The sequence below is a fragment of the Chrysemys picta genome, chromosome 11, assembly GCF_011386835.1.
Source record: "Chrysemys picta bellii isolate R12L10 chromosome 11, ASM1138683v2, whole genome shotgun sequence".
Taxonomy (NCBI): domain Eukaryota; kingdom Metazoa; phylum Chordata; order Testudines; family Emydidae; genus Chrysemys; species Chrysemys picta.
The window spans coordinates 27,913,081-27,927,620 of NC_088801.1; the positions used below are offsets into that span (position 1 = coordinate 27,913,081).

A 14,540-nucleotide genomic window follows, 5' to 3' on the forward strand; every position below is an offset into this window, starting at 1 on the left:
AATTTTAAAAATTGGAGCTGAGGGACAAGATTCTGGGTCTCCCAGGTGAGTGCTCTAACCACCAGACTACAAAGTTATTCTCATGCTTGTTCTCTTTTTCTCTATCTCTGGCCCAATGATTCTTCCATTATTTATCCACAGTGCAACAGCTTACACATTGGCGTGTGGATAAATAATGAAAGAATCAGTGGGCCGGAGAGAGAGAGAGAGAGAGAGAGAGAGGGAAAAAAAACTACACCTTCGGTTCACATAAAATTACATTTAAAAACTATTCAGGAATGTTATAAAATTACAATATATACACAGAGATAAAATAAAATAAAACAAAACATCATAAGCAAACATTATACACAGAGCAAACATTAGGAGTACTTGTGGCACCTTAGAGACTAACAAATTTATTTGAGCATAAGCTTTCATGGGCTACAGCCCACTTCATTAGATGCATAGAATGGAACATATAGTAAGAATATATATATACACATACAGAGAGCATGAAAAAGTGGAAAGTAGCCATACCAACTGTAAGAGGCTAATTCACTAAAGCATCATCATCATCAAGATTCATTCATAATACTGTTAACACATCAAGCCAAAAGTGTCCAGGTTACAAGTCAATTTATAAATTGTGTAATCAATCCACAGCTTGGCCATAGGCAGTGCATGGAACAGCCCTAACACATCACACCGCTCTATCCCAGCCATTATGTTCTGGTGAGATTTCAAAGGCTAGTTTTGCTTGATCCAGCAAGTTAGCCAAGCAGGAAACCGGCTGATGAGAGAGAGCCCTGTATCTCACTCCAAGAACAAACAGGGGCTTGGAGAAAACTAGTCCCTAACTGCTGAAAAGCTACTGCAAAAAAACAGAAAGAGAAATCAAACAGGGGCAGTGTAGGAGAAAATGAAATACCGTGTCTGAAGCAAATGGGGCACTGTGCAGACACCTCAGGGGTAATATGGTGCACAAACAACTGCTACAATTCTATGCATGACTCTCCACTGCAAGTCACCGGAGCACTTAGGAAGAGGAGGTTTGTACAACATCCTCCAAACCAGGGACATAGAGTCACCCAGGGACAGAGACATCCCCCAAGCTGTATCAGGGGCATCAGAGAGGGTGGCATAATGCTGCCACACCTTGACACACATGCCATAGAGCTACCTCTTGGTCATAGTTACAAAAGGAACAGTCACCAAACCCTTCCAGGACAACAATCTACCTGGTTGCACCTGGATCTCATCCATAGAAGGGGGAGACAACTAGTGAGGGGAACACAGGATTCCCCCTAGAAAAGCAATCCCTGTGAAAACTTTCTGCAAATACTAAGCAGCCTGCTAAGAGAGCGCACCTGGAATTCAGAGAGGACCTTATTAAAAAAATGCACAGATCGGATCTTGCTGTTCAGACCAGAATCCATCACTGACTTCCATCTTTACCAACTAGAAATAGTCTGATGGGACATCTTGGTCAATCCAGCCTGAGTAAAGGCAGAAAATAGAAGAAAAGGTGGGTTAAAAAGCAGCTGCTCTTCCAAGGGCCATAAACTGGAAGACACCTGTCCTGGCCACTCCCTTTGCAGAAGTCACCAGGTGTTAAAAAATGACTAGTATAGAATGGAGGCAAATCTAGACTCCATGATTGACCAGGTGCCAACAAAAATAGAGGAGAGTCAAAGCCCATCCCCCCAACACGACAGAGGAGAGAGAAGACCAGGGACTTCCAGGCTAATGGGGAGCCAGAGTACTGCACAGGACACATTTCATGTTTTCAGAGGTAGCAAACGCTACATAATCCACCCCATCTACCTGGTTCTTTAGAACCAGGTTCAAGACATATTCAGGGTTATTTAGAACCACATACACCTGGTACCAGAACAACATAACATTCCTCACCTCTGGCTTCTTGCAGACTTACAGAATCATCTTAAGAACAGAAACTACCTTCCCATAATGAGAGAAAGCAGCCACTGTGTCTCATTGTGAAGAAGGGGGAGGGAGGGAGAGTGGAAAAAACTACTTTAGTAGCAAAAGTAAACAACGGAAAAAACTTGAACAAAAGACTCCTTGACCCAGAGTCCCTCAAGTACCAAACAATTCACAAACTGCTCCTGGGCCAGGAAACTCATTGTAGTTATATTCTTTTGAGAGGCAGATTTTATATTAGCACAGCTAATAACCTTGCCTACCCCCAGCAACACAACCTCCACAGTACAGGCTACACCAAATGCCATGCTTGCAGGTCAAGCTGCTAAACATTGGAAGCAGACCCCATAGAGAAAAACCCCCACCCAAGGAAAAAAAAGCAAGAGAGAACCAACAACACCGCTAAAACAAAGAAAGAGCAAGTAACAAAACAATAACAAGCACAAACTAACAGACACCCAGCCAGTACACACAGCACATAACACGACCTCATTCCCAGAAACTCCCACAAGAGCGAGCGAATGACTCTATAGCCTGGTGGGTAGCTCACTTACCTGGGAGACCCAGTGCTCCAGTGGGTGTTGTTTTTTTTCTTTAAATTATTTAGCCACACTAGAATAGCTTCAACAGGAAAGACAGTGGGAGCCTCACATCAGCATAGCCTAGAGGCTAGAGCACTAACATGAGTAGTAGTAGAGCCCAGTTCAAATCCCATCTTCCCCTCCTGTGGAGTGAGGATGTGAACTAGGGGTTGCCTACATCCCGGATGAGTACCCTAACCACTGGGCTAAAAGTTCTGAGGCTTCTTCTCCCCAGCTTCTTGCTAAAACAATTTAGTCACCTAACTGCAAACCCAGGTTTGCAGTTGAGAATCCCAAGCAGAGGAAGTTACCTGTCTCCAAGAGAAGGGGGGGGCTTAGCACACACCCGTCCTCTTGCCAACTCCCACAGTCTAGCTTACATAAGGAGCAGCCTAGCATCCTGCCTTTGGTGAATCCCATTCTAAGGTACTTCTCTCTCCTCATCCATTGCATGGAAAGCCTAAGCACCAGGCTCAGGCTTTGTGAATCCCAGTGATTTTCTAAATACCTAAAAGTTAGGCAAGGCAATGCTCAGTGTCACGCCACCTAAGTTGCTCTGTGAATCTAGCCCTTAATGGTGTACAAAGAAGAGCAACTGAAATAATTAAGGGTTGGACAATAAAACTTCTGAGGAAAGAATGTGGTATGTTGAATCTGGAGACAAGATAATTTGTAATAGTCCCATAGACATTACATTGCTTTAACTTATTGATTGATTTGTTTAGATAACACCAATTTTACCTTTAGAAAGCATTTAGGATGGCTAAAAGCATTAATTTGATTGTTTTAAAGATGCAAAAGATAACATGATTTAAACAAAATGATTTAAATCACTTCAGAAGTTATAAACTACATTTCAAAGGCTTTGCCCTATTGCCGCATTGCTATACAGTCCAAACTGTAAAGATAAACATTCAGGGGCCTATTTCCCCATAGACACATACACATAACTTCCATTAGCTTACTGTATATACTTCCTTTTGGGGTTAAAATAGGAGGTCATCCAGGATTTACATAAATGTAGAAGGAAAGTAACTGCACACAGAGAGAGCATTTGTCATTGTTTAAAGAACCTAATAGAAAGTGCCAGAACTGTAATAGTCAATTTATGTTGACTGTCACAGAAGCAAACACATTACAATATTGTATACCTTGAATAATTGTGCATAATTGTCACTGTTTCCTGGCATGTATTGTGCTTGTATATCTTGAATAATTTATGCATAATTGCCACTGTTTCCTGGCATGTATTGTGCTTCTTATGTGCATATATGTTCCTTTTTTTAGTGAATAAAAAGTGGAAGTTAAAATGGATGCAAATATGGGAAAGTTTCCCCTATATACAATTAGGAAACTTTCTTACGTGTAAAGGGCCAGAAGTGTAGAATATACTGTAACACACTAAAATTGATCTTATATAGGGATTTGCACTCACTGTATCCTAGGGATTAGCACAATCCATAAAAATAGAAAGCAGAAAAAGCAAACCCTCCATTTAATCTAGTAAGCAAAGAGAATTTTACAACACCCAGTTTACTTTTCACTATTTATGTTGCTTGTCTGCTGTGCACATTCCTCTCATCTTGGACAATGAAAACAGACTAGTCAGTTTCTCATTTGTTTCTACTCAACTTTCAGGTTTTCATGCATTAATGCAAAATTGTAATGTTTAGATTGAAGCACTGCAGGAGGTTTAAAATAAAGATAATTATATTGGCAATGGTTTTAACATCACAAGAATATTTCTATTGGTTTTAGGTTTTGGAAAAGCTTATTTTTACAAAACCTAAATGTTGGGACAATATTGACCAATGTTGTTGTTATTTTATTTATTTATTAAGCACCAACAGAGAGGCACTTAGATACCACAGTGATAAACAAAGTGTAAAGGTAGATAGAGAGTTAAACGTTTCATAGGAGCTAAAGGAAGGAAAGTCCCTGTCACAGTGAGCTTCTATTCTGAATACCATTTGCTATTTATGCAGCACTATAGATGCCCAAGGCATTTTATGGTCAAAAACACACAAACAAAACAAAAAGTTCTTTTCTCTGAAGAGTAACATACTAAGGGGCAGTTCTTCAGCTGATGTCAACTGTCAAAGCTCCAGTGACTTCAATAAGGCTCTGACAATTTATACAAGCTGAGGCTTTGTCCATAAAAGCCCAATTTTGAAGTTCTTTACTCAGGCTGAAGTTAATGGGAGTTTTGCTTAAGTATGGATGACAGGATTGAGCTGCAAACTGACAACATCCCATTTCAAGATACCGATCTATTTCTCTAATCTATCTTTGTTCCAGTTCTGCAGTCATTATTTCCAGTATTCTTCTTGACCGCTGTGTGTTTGTGAGTAGAAAAATATTTTCTATCTATCTATGTATCTCCAACATTTTTCTTAACTTTCCCACAGTAGCAAGACCATAGTTAAGGTTGTGTCAGACTTTTCTGTTTCACAGGGTGTGTGCCTCAATGTCTCACTTTTTTTCAGAACTGTTTTTTGTAAGCATGCCATGGGGAATTTGAACCAAATGTCACCCACTAATTAATATGTGTGCGGAATGATCTCCAGTGTGTATTTTGTGTTTGTATATTATTGGCTTGTTAGGAAATTTGGGAAAACCAGAACACTGGAAAAGCCTGTTATATTGCATACAATGCATATTTGCTGCCCCCTGCTGCTGCCTGAGCAGTAGCATTGTGACATCATAGATAGCCACTCAGCACTCCCTCCCTCCTGTTTATTTGCATAGGTAGGGAGAGATGTCCCGATTTTATAGGTACAGTCCCAATTTTTGGATCTTTTTCTTATATAGGCTCCTATTACCCCCTACCCCATCCCGATTTTTCACATTTGACACCTAGTCACCCTAGAAGAGCCACTAGTTCCCTGGCTGTCATGGCAATGTCTGCCTTAGCAAAATGATTTACCTCAGACAATCAGGATATTATTACAAAGGAGGGGCCCAGGAGGAGCTGCACTGAAAGCAGACTGGGTTTGGATCAGCTTTGGCTGTGCTCCTTTAGGTTTGTACTGGGATAAGTTACACTGTTTCTTTTCAAAGATTGACTTGTTTGTTACTTTCCTCAAAAAGGGTTACACGAAAATAAGACAAAATTCTAGCTCCTTTTCATGTATATTGTGTATCTATTTCGGGAGTATCAATTTTTTTTTGTCAGTGTCCAAAGTTCTTGGTCAAGGTATAGTCAAGGTCCAGACTCCAGAGAAAATAAATAATAATAATTAATAATTAATAATAAAATACAAATATTTCAGGGTGCATTCAAAAGCATGTGGCAGTCTGGATTTGCCCATGAGCCACCTATTGACTACCCCAAATCTATTTCTTACAAATTGGGGGCTACAGCTTTCTGAATATTTACTTTTAACAGCCCCCCCCACCAGAAATTATCATTGTGAATCTCTACTCAGTTTTCTGTTACACAATTTAAAAAATAAATGTCATGCAGAAGTTGCAGCAGAACTGAAGTTGCATTTAAAATGTTTTCTTTTGATACAATTTAGTGTAATTACTTTTGATATATTAGTACAACATGGCTCTGTATGTGAAATATGACACTTTTTAATCAATGGCAATAAATTACACAGTGAAGACAACAAATGTGTAAATGCTTTATTATTTAAATAGCACATATATAAAATATTTTCTTTTTATTAAAAAAATTAAGGAAATTCATAAACAAAAAACCCCATTCATTTATCATTAGTTATGGTGGCTCTCATCAATAAACTAAACCATAAAAGAATGAGGAAATACAAAGTTAAGGATTAAAAGGGATTAAAAGGTTGCAAAGTCAACCAGTCTCAAATTAAGAAATGCCAGAATGAACATTGCCTATCCAACCTGAATTCGCCCCCTCTTGTGTGTATGTATTATGATAAGGATTTTAATTATATATTCCTATAATATTTTTAACACAGGACCCTTGATTCATTCAGTGCAAAGCAAGTGGTCAAAGCAAGTAAAACTATGCTCTTTATATCTGAGTTAATCTCTGCAGAGTAATTTTATGTATGGCAGGGTATTGACGGATTACAGGTTTGTGTTGCACACGTTATTACTTTAACATTTCCCTTTCACTCTCTCATAGTGCCACACCACAGATGGGATTGCTGAGCTAGATGCTGAAGCAAACAGTTATGTATTGTTGGAGTAAAAAGGTATTTTTCTTAAGTTAACATGTGAGGATAAAGAGTACATCACTTGACTTGCATCCCAGAAATATGGATGTAAGGTGTGATCCTGCTCCTGTTATAGTCCTCTTGCTACTGAAAAAAATTATTGCACACATTTCCCCTAGCTTCATAGTTTATTTCACTATTTATTGGGATATTGTTTTTTACTCTGATGATTTGTATGCAAACAAACATTTTTTATTTATGGAGACCATCAACACTCAGCATGCTAGTTTTCTTCAAAAAATGCAGTGTAAAGTGACAATACATGAGAAGCTGAGCTATCTGGCAACACTAAAACTACGGGTTTGACTTTCTTCATCAAGTTTGTATACACTGTTTCATTATGTGGCTCGGGTAAAGGCATAATTACTTATCTTTGCTATCTGGTGATATTCAATGAAATGTTGCAAATTAATATTTAAAATTAAATACAATAACTATATTGAGAGAATATTAAGGCTGCATAATTACCCATTAAAAATCAGGAAATGACAAAGTTAAGACTCAATGTGGACCCTTAACTCTGCCCCCTTCATGTATTATGATATTGTGATACATTAGTTAGTTTTCAGATCACCTAGTACTTTTTCAGAGAAAGGTCACAAGATTTTTTTTTTATAATGGGAGAAGTATATTTTTTCTCTCTCACCTCATTCAGATATGGCTGAACTCTTATTGGTCATCATTTCCACCAAACTAATGGTAAACCCACCTATGCAGAGACCAACCATGGAAAATAGTGTCCCAAAAGCTGGATGTTCCACAAAGAAAAAACCCTGAAAAGGGCATTTATAATAGAAACCATTTACCAACCTTCACTATAGATATCACAGAATGCTTCAAATCTCAGGCACGGGACTGTGATTTGTTCTCTGTGTTATAACTCCCTAAAATATGACCCTGGGGTTGGCAGAGGATGGGGATTTCACTGATGTAGGAAAATTTTGCAATTGTCTAGCTTGGGTAACTTTCACAATATACTGTGATAAAGGTTGAAACAAATCACTTTATAACTAAATCATCTCATGGCCATTATGACTCCCCACCCCCTTTTAAAATATTTAAAATCTGGAGGTTGGCTATACTAAATTCGGACTGAATTTTTGTGTCCTGCAAACAATATTGTGTTTAGGGAACCGTGGGTAGGAAAAACATAGAAATCCTCCTTACGATCTGACAAGTTTGTTTCCACGTGTGACCTGGTTTAGGGCTAGCTGCTGGCGTGGGTTTGTATATGGCTCCTTTTGAGTGTGCATGTTGATTCCTGCGAACCGCGGGCAGGGACTACGAGTCCCAGCTACCCCCGGGGCGGGGGGCGGAGAGCGGCTCAGTGGGAGGCGGCTAGCGAAAGGGGGCTTTGTGCTGCTGCTGCAGGGGTGTGCGTTTGTCTGGAATCGGAATCTGCTGGGGCTCGCCTGAGTTTTGTGGTGGCTTGTGTTGTGTGGGAGGCCAGCGTGTATGTGTCACAGGCAGCAGCAGCAGCAGCCACATCAGGGGGAGCCGGGGCGAAAGAGGGACCGCTAAGCCGGAATCATGTATCTCACCATCAGGATTGCGAGCAGGGAGTGGTGTGGAAATTGTGCAACATGCAGATAAGATCCCGGTTTCTCCAGAAGAAAGAGAGCGAGCTCGCCCTGGGCAGGAGGGAGAGGAGAAAGCCAGCATGAAGGTTGAAGGAGATCATTTCCACGGCCAGTGCTAGAGGGAGACCTAGATCTGTGCAACTCGCTTCCCCGTGGCTGTTTTGTTTGGGGCGGGGGGGACACCGGATCGGTCTCAGCCAGGGAGGAGGGGAAGGTGTGTGTGGGAAGGGGGGGCGACGAAGGAATAACGGAGAGAGAGGCTGTGCGGTGCATTGCACACAGACTGAGCGAGGGAAAGAGCAGGGAAAATCGCCCCTCTCCGAGGAAGGGCCATCGCCATGGGCAATGCCGGGAGCATGGATTCTCAGCAGACGGACTTCAGGGCTCACAACATGCCTCTCAAGCTGCCAATGCCCGAGCCAGGTGAACTGGAGGAGAGATTTGCCGTCGTCCTGGTGAGTGCATGTCTTCTCCGGAGCCAGACGGAGCCCCACGGCGGGGTGGGGTGGGGGGGTCTGTCTCAGTCTCCAACCCCGTCCCCCGGCCGGGACTCACTGGGGAGCGGTGTGTGTGTGTAGGGTCTGTCCATGTCTCGGATGCGTGGGAAGGAGCCAAACTGCCATAGGAGCCGCTCGCCCATTGTCTGCGGGGAGCGGGGCATCGCCTGGGCTGTTTGCTCCGAGCTGCTGCCGGGGGCTCCGCTTGCACCGTCCCGTCCCCCCCCCGGCTTTGTACCGGAGAGAGGCGGCCCATGTGGCTCGGAAGTGGCGGCGGTGGGGGGCGAGGCAGGCTCTGGCCAAGTTATTGCGGTAAACGCGGCCGTTCGGTTACCAGACCCCCGGTGTAAAGGCCGAGACGGAGCGATCTGCATCTCGTTTGCAAGTGGGAAACAATAGTGGGGGGTGGGTTGTCGAGCGCGGAGTGTTAGGAGTCACTGAGGCGGAATCAAGGCGTGAAAGAGTTCGGAACCAGCTTTGTGTGGTCTGGAGCCTGCCTCGGAGAGCAGAAGAGATGTAACTGCCTGCCGGTGCTTGTTGGTGCTTTCACTCAATACATAAGGCAGCTTCTCTTTCCCACTTCAGACCCGCTCCTGATCCGCGTCTCTTTCCTTTGTAAAGCAGCCACCTTTTACTTCTGTTCCGCGCAGTTTTCATAGACATTTCTAAACCTTGGCCATTCAGTCAGTTGCTGAGATGCAAGGGGGCGTGGTGTCTCTGGCTGCCTCCGTGAAGGGGTTTGGATTAGCTTTAGCCCCAGGACTAGGCAGGCCAGATTCTGAGCCCATTCCCACCAGTATAAACCATGACTACTGCTGCCCCTGGCTATTATAAAGCACGTGAATTAGGAATCTTGCCCTGTGTGTGTGATCTGAAAAGTGTTTCAAGAGTGTGCAAAAGACTGACCAGATTCAGGCTATGTAGACTTCCACGGTGATGGTCTTGTTTGTTCTCAGATAGTGATGTCACTAACGTTTCAGTACAAACACAGTGTAAACAGATACAAAGAATCGGATTAAATGATCTACAGCATGTTACCAATTTGTTCTTTGCAGTGAAAGCTATACTAAGGTGTTCACAGTTTAAATATTTTGTGAAATCTTTTCTGGGAAATAAAAGGGTAACTGACAGTGCATTGCCATTTATTTGCAAAGGTAGTGTGTGTTGTGTGGTTTGCTATACAACCATCAGTTCTGTTTTCCTGTCTCTGAACTGTATAATTTGTTATGGAAATCAGCATTGGTAGCAATAGTTTTCTTGTACCTAGGTTCAAGTCTAGCTAAAAGCACTAATGTGGTATTGAGGAGACAGACTACTTTGCATTTGTTTTTACTTGCCTCTCTCTAATTTTGTGAATGTTAATTCTCTGTCCTGCTAGATGGTGCCCTAGGAAATACAATATGTACTAATTGTCATTACTTCTATAAGGGCACACAGTATGAGAGTATATGTATGCCACATATGTGACTTACCTTCACAATGTGAAGTTCTTTCTCATTAGAAATACATTCCTATTATGTGGTTTCTATCTGGACTTCATCTGGTAATGTCTTTAAAGTCTAAAAAAGCACTCTGGCATGCAGCGTGTCAGAGCTAAAGAGAGAGTGAGCTTGTGGCAGAGGGGGCGTTGACACAATCTATTGTTGTAGAAGTCATAGTTAAGAAATGAATTCTGCTCATCTGAGAGGATCAGTTTTTCATAATATTTAGAGATTTCACTATTGTAGTCCATTAATAACATATGCCTTGGGTTAATCTTTAAGACATGATTGACAGGTTATTAAAGGTGTGGAGTGTTTTGTTAATTCTGAATTTCCCAATCACATTAAATACACATACATTTTCTTTTTTCTGAATGAGTTAAAAAACATTAACAAACTGAATGTAAAATACTTGGTCAGCCTGTGCATTTGTATGTCTGTATACAGGTTAAGAAGGAGTTCTGTGGTGCATTCACTTTCCTTAGAGTTTGCAGTTTCTAGAAATCCCAGCGTGCTGTCTGGGGAGGGACCAAGAGAGTGGTCTGGTTGAAGCAAAAATTCCCAAATATATTGAAGTAAAATGCAAAAATCAAACACTCAGCCCTTCCATGGAACACATACATAAGTATATACATTTCTTGCTATTATTTCTGGTGCTGGTTTTACATTACTTTTGGCTGTTAGAACAGATAAGCATATCTCTTGTAATATCAGTATTTCTTTATCTGAATAGTATACATGATTCAGTATTTGAAATCAAATTCCCAGGACAGCCTTCAAGGAATGGACATAACTTCTGTTGATATTATGTAGTATGCTCTAGGAAAAATGCATATTTTGTTTCATATTTAAATATTTTGAGTAGATTATATAGATCAACAAAAATATTGCAGTCTTTTTATGCAATTCTTACTTGTGAAAATGATTTCCTTGTATACAATGAAGACCCTGGCACACAAAGAGGAAGGAGGGGAATTTATACAAGAAAATATGTATACTGTAACCTGAATTCATGTTAAATATTAATTTATAGTCACACTCTAGACTAACCTTCTCTTCTGTGTTGCGAAATACTTCCTGGTGTTGGAGGAACAGTTCTCAGACTCTAACTGATAGGTGTTTAGACTATTTCTAGTTAGACCCAGTCAGATTATCATGTCTAAGAAAAGAATAAGCCTATTCAAGTAAGAACTCCCACTGATATACCAAATGGCAAGGTGTTATGATTATTAGACATGTTAAGGGAACCTGATTCAGCTCTCACTTTTACCAGTGCAAATCAGGAGTAACTTTATTGAACTCATGGAAGTAACACTGATGTACCATGTGTGAGAGATCAGAATCAAGCCTATTATGCCTAAACCTATCCAGAAGACTAAATCTGAATCAGTTTATGTCAATGATCTGTAGAAGAAAAACTGCTTTTGAATTATAATCAATGGCAGAATTAGTTTGTGAAAGGAGTAGACAGTGTGTGAGAAAGCCATGTGTTACACACTTTTAATGCAACCATATAGGCTTGATCCAGCACTCCTATGAAAATAAAAGTCAATCTTACCATTCACTTGAGTAGGAGCAGGGGATATATGTTATTAGCTGGACTGTAGATACACTGCAAGTGTCAAAGGCTCAATCCTGCAGCCCTTGCTCCTGGGGGTGGCAGATAGTATGTGCTCTGACTCATGGCGGTGGTCTGGTGATGACAAGCCTGCTCCTCTGAGAAAGAGCTGCAAAGCTGGGCCCAAATTTTAAGAGGCTCACAGGCCACAGTTGGAACAGGAACAAAAAAGTTTCCCCAATGACTTAGTATTTACATATGGTGTCATGATGATCGGTAGGTATTCATCACAACTGCTAAGAAACAGTTTGACAACTTCATAAAAGGAAAGCCTTCATGTAATTCATCTCTTCTCCCTGTCTCTCAGTCCTTCATGGCTTGTTTTCAGAGTGTTTCACTCTGTGATCCACCCATCCAAACACCATAACCTGAGAGTCATGGCGATAGAATGAGTGTGAAAGGAATAGTATCCTTCAAAAAAAAAAAAAAGGGGGGGGGAAGAATATAAGGATAAGAGATTTATTCTGAGAAATAAGACAAAATGGACACTGTAAGGCCTAAATCTGACCTTCTTTACAAGTTATATGAAGGGATCAGCCTAGCATTTCTTGCACCCCTAAACTCCCACTGTACTCCTAAAAGGGCTTGCTGATCGTGTCAATATCATTTTTAATGTAAATGAAATTAGCAAAGCTGCTTTTGACATTGCACAGAACAGCGTTCATTGCAATCACCGCTATTTGTGTGTATGCAACAACATCCTGAACAATTCTTCTCTGTTCTTGTATGCAAGCAGTGATGTCATATGTACAAGAATTCTTCCATTCAGATCCAAAAAGGGGATCTTAAGTTTTACTTTTCTGTCCTCAAGCAAAATCTGAGCAAAGAGCCACAGAGATGGAAAAACATTGAGAACATGTGTGTTCATGATCGAAAGCACAAGACCACATTTTTCATATAAGTGCCTTGACATTAACTGTTCTCTTGATTCTCTCCCTTTGAAATGTTTTCTCCCAAATAACCTACCAAACAGTAATGTGGTCTGTTCAGCATATGGATGAACAGTGGCATGCATAGAGTTGTGCATATGTGGCAAACAGGTGTACCAGCTGGCATTTGCTAACCTGCTAACAACTATACATTTGAGGAGGGGTCACCCACAGAATAGTTTGTTGTACTGCCTCTTTGGTTAGCCTCATTCTCTGTGGTTTGAGGAGTATAATTTAAAAGAGGTGATGAATTACCTGGGAAATGTTCCAGGCGCGCTCTCTCTCTCTCTTTTTTTTTTTTTTAATTAAAGTAAAGTCAAACACTGCCTGCACTAGGTAGGTTTCTTTGGTGTGTAACAGTGCCGCCAGCACTACTGAAGATGTATTGTGAGTACAGGCTGGATGGGGCCCAGTTCAGATCGAAATTAATATTTTCTCCAGGATCGACTGCATCACACTTTTCTGTTCCTACTATAGTGAAATCTGGAGAGTCTTCCTGGCTGTCTAGTACAGACTTCTCTCTGTATTATTCTAGTGCAGGGGTCGGCAACGTTTGGCACGTGGCTTGCCAGGGTAAGCACCCTAACGGACCGGGCCAGTTTATTTACCTGCTGACGCGGCAGGTTCGGCCGATCGCGGCCCCCACTTGCCGCGGTTCGCCATCCTGGGCCAATGGGGGCGGCGGGAAGCGGTGCGGGCCGAGGGATGTGCTGGCCGCGGCTTCCCACCGCCCCCATTGGCCCAGGACTGCGAACCGTGGCGAATGGGGGCTGCGATCGGCCGAACCTGCCGTGTCAGCAGGTAAATAAACTGGCCCGGGCCGCTAGGGTGCTTACCCTGCCGAGTCGCGTGCCGAACGTTGCCGACCCCTGTTCTAGTGATACAAGGCCCCAAGGGCATGACTACACTGCAAAAAAAAAAAAAAACCCCAAACCCTGCAGCAGCTTGTCTCAGAGCCCAGCTCTACAGACTCAGGCTAATGGGGCTTGTGCTACAGTGCTAAATATTGCAGTCCAGCATGGGCTCTGAGGGTGTGTCTACATTGCAATTAGAAACTCATGGCTGGCCCGTGCCAGCTTACTTTGGCTTGCAGGGCTCGGGGGCTATTTAACTGCAGTGTAGACATTTGGGCTCAGGCTACAGCTCGAGCCCTGGGACCCTCTCGCCTCACAGGCTCCTAGAGCATGGGCTCTAGCCTGAATATCTACACTAGAATTAAACAGCCCCTTAGCCTGAGCCTCGCAAGCCCAAGTCAGCTGGCACAAGCCAGCCATAGGTTTTTAATTGCAGTGTAGAAATTCCCTGAGACACACCCCCCATCTGGGTTTCAGAGCCCAGGCTCCAGCCCAAGTGGGAACGTCTACACTGCTATTTTTAGCTCCATACGTGCATCTGATGAGCCCTAGTCTGTAGGCCCAGACCTCTGAGACTCACCAGGGAAGCTTTTTTGAGAGGGGGAGGCAGTGTAGATGTACCTAGAGTGAGCTTTTGACACCCTGTTTATTTGCGTGTGCACACACACTCAATATAATCAAATCTATTTTAGGTTTTTCTGTGTCACCTATGACCATAGTATCTGAGCTCAGACTTTGGTAGTGAAAAATGGTCCCAACTATTCATAAACTCTTCAGCACTGTCACGAGCTTCACTCTCTGCTAGAGATGCCTCCTCTGGGTTGCTGTGGGGATTAGCTTTTTCCAGGTGCTGCACCCACCTTTCAGTCTCTTCAGTC

At 42.2% G+C, this 14,540-nt stretch overlaps 1 protein-coding gene across 10 annotated transcripts in view; it reads left to right on the top strand.

Annotated features, from left to right (window-relative positions):
• The first annotated feature begins 6,628 nt into the window (after nt 1-6,628).
• Nucleotides 6,629-14,540, top strand: part of FMNL2 (formin like 2) — a 270,469-nt gene continuing 262,557 nt past the window's right edge. For 6 of the 10 annotated variants that reach the window (XM_065561731.1, XM_065561729.1, XM_065561734.1 and 3 more), the window contains exon 1: nt 8,012-8,738. In XM_065561731.1, the coding sequence (XP_065417803.1) occupies nt 8,622-8,738 (117 nt within the window). In that variant the 5' untranslated portion in view covers nt 8,012-8,621. Of the gene's footprint in view, nt 6,683-8,011; nt 8,739-14,540 lie in introns of those variants that run through there. The other 4 variants (XM_065561724.1, XM_065561722.1, XM_065561725.1 and 1 more) reach the window with 2 other exon arrangements.